This window comes from Emiliania huxleyi (genome assembly GCF_000372725.1).
Source record: "Emiliania huxleyi CCMP1516 unplaced genomic scaffold EMIHUscaffold_6334, whole genome shotgun sequence".
NCBI classification, from domain to species: domain Eukaryota; phylum Haptophyta; order Isochrysidales; family Noelaerhabdaceae; genus Emiliania; species Emiliania huxleyi.
The window spans coordinates 1-1,463 of NW_005197247.1; the positions used below are offsets into that span (position 1 = coordinate 1).

The 1,463-nt window shown below is 66.2% G+C and overlaps 1 protein-coding gene across 1 annotated transcript; it reads right to left on the reverse strand.

Annotated features, from left to right (window-relative positions):
- Positions 1-251: 251 nt before the first annotated feature.
- Positions 252-1,366, reverse strand: EMIHUDRAFT_257537 (hypothetical protein; the record flags this gene model as incomplete). The annotated part of the gene is made up of 5 exons (XM_005763393.1): positions 252-384; positions 486-551; positions 624-717; positions 1,166-1,190; positions 1,289-1,366. 5 exons carry the CDS (start codon positions 1,364-1,366, stop codon positions 252-254), a joined length of 396 nt encoding a protein of 131 aa, XP_005763450.1.
- Positions 1,367-1,463: the final 97 nt, after the last annotated feature.

A 1,463-nucleotide genomic window follows, 5' to 3' on the forward strand; every position in this document is an offset into this window, starting at 1 on the left:
GACGCACAGCACACAGCTCACAGGACAGCTCACGAGGTGGCGCTGTATAGTGGGGTTCTCAGGGACCGACACGGGAGAAGAAGGTGGAGCACAGGGACGGGGACACAGGACTCACGAACTGATATCCCACCCCGCGCCGGGGGCGGTGGCGCGCGCGAGCGCCGGGGTATTTGGACCCGCAGTCTGGCAGGCGCCAGGCCACAGATCCGCCGGCAGAGCCTTCAAGCCGCATCCGCGATCCGCGCCGGCTCTCAGAAGAGATCCGGCGCGGTGCTGACCGCGTCCTCGCAGCGGACCGAGTTCACGATGATGTCCGAGGAGAAGCGGTGCAGCTGCGGCACGATGCGGTAGTCGCACAATGCCGCATTGCGGTTTGCGGCACTCCTGCTGCAACGCGCGCGCGGCGGTGAGGAGAGCGCGAGCCCTTGAGCTGCTGGAGTCAGTCCATCGCCCGCGCATGTGCGCTGGCCTTGAGGTGGTTCCACCAACAACTGGCCCAGGGGTTGTGACCCTGCGCAAAGCGCAGGAATTTGCCGAGCGCGCCCTTGGTCCTAGGGCCCCGCTCGGGGAGTTGAAGGCGGCCGCCGTGGTGCGCGTAAGGGTTCCGGAGAACCTCTTGGCACCACGCGAGTGGCGGCCGCCACTCCGACGCGCCGCCGGTGGCGCCGCGCAGAGCGCGCAACACCACCAGAGGTGCGCCCAAAAGCCACGGGTAGCCTTGTCGCCACACGTCTTGTAAAATTCGCTTAGGGACACCACGACAAACACGGTACAGGATCGAGGTGCACGCTGCAGAAGCAGTGTCGTCCCCCCTCTCCCCGACGGCGATGGCGGTGTGTGACCGATCGAGCTACAAGAGGAGCTTGTTCAGCAGGATCCGGGATAGTCAGATGCACTACCTCACTGGGCCTGAGACCACCACACGACCCTCCCATCACCGTCTCGGATTTATGTGGAGGATCTTGTAAGGACGAACGATCAGGGACACAGGGGAACGGGAGCGGGGAGCGCATCGCGACACGGAGGGGGGCTGGGCAGGGTCCACCCACACGACAGGGTCCCAGGGATTCCTCTCTCGTATAGGACGGGTTGCATCCGGCGGCACGGCGGCAGCCGTCGAGGCATTCTTCCCGTACCTAGGATCCCTAGGTATCACCCTCCATACCGGCTCGCCAGTCGCCACCCTGCCTCTGCAACGATGCTCGGTGGTGGCAGCTCCGATTCCGAGAGCGTCATGAGCCAAGCGAGCGACCAGCGGCCGCCGCGCACGCCCCGCTCCATGCCTCACCTCGGCCGGATCCACTGGCCAGATATTGGCCATGCCGGTGACCTCTGCAAAGGGCACGGCGGCTTCAGGCGTGAGCATGTGCGCCGCCGGTCCACGGGCAGGGAGGAGGACTCGTCCCCAGCGTGCGGCCAGCCGCCATTCAGCGTGCCCGCAGACTCTGGCTGGAGCGCTGTGC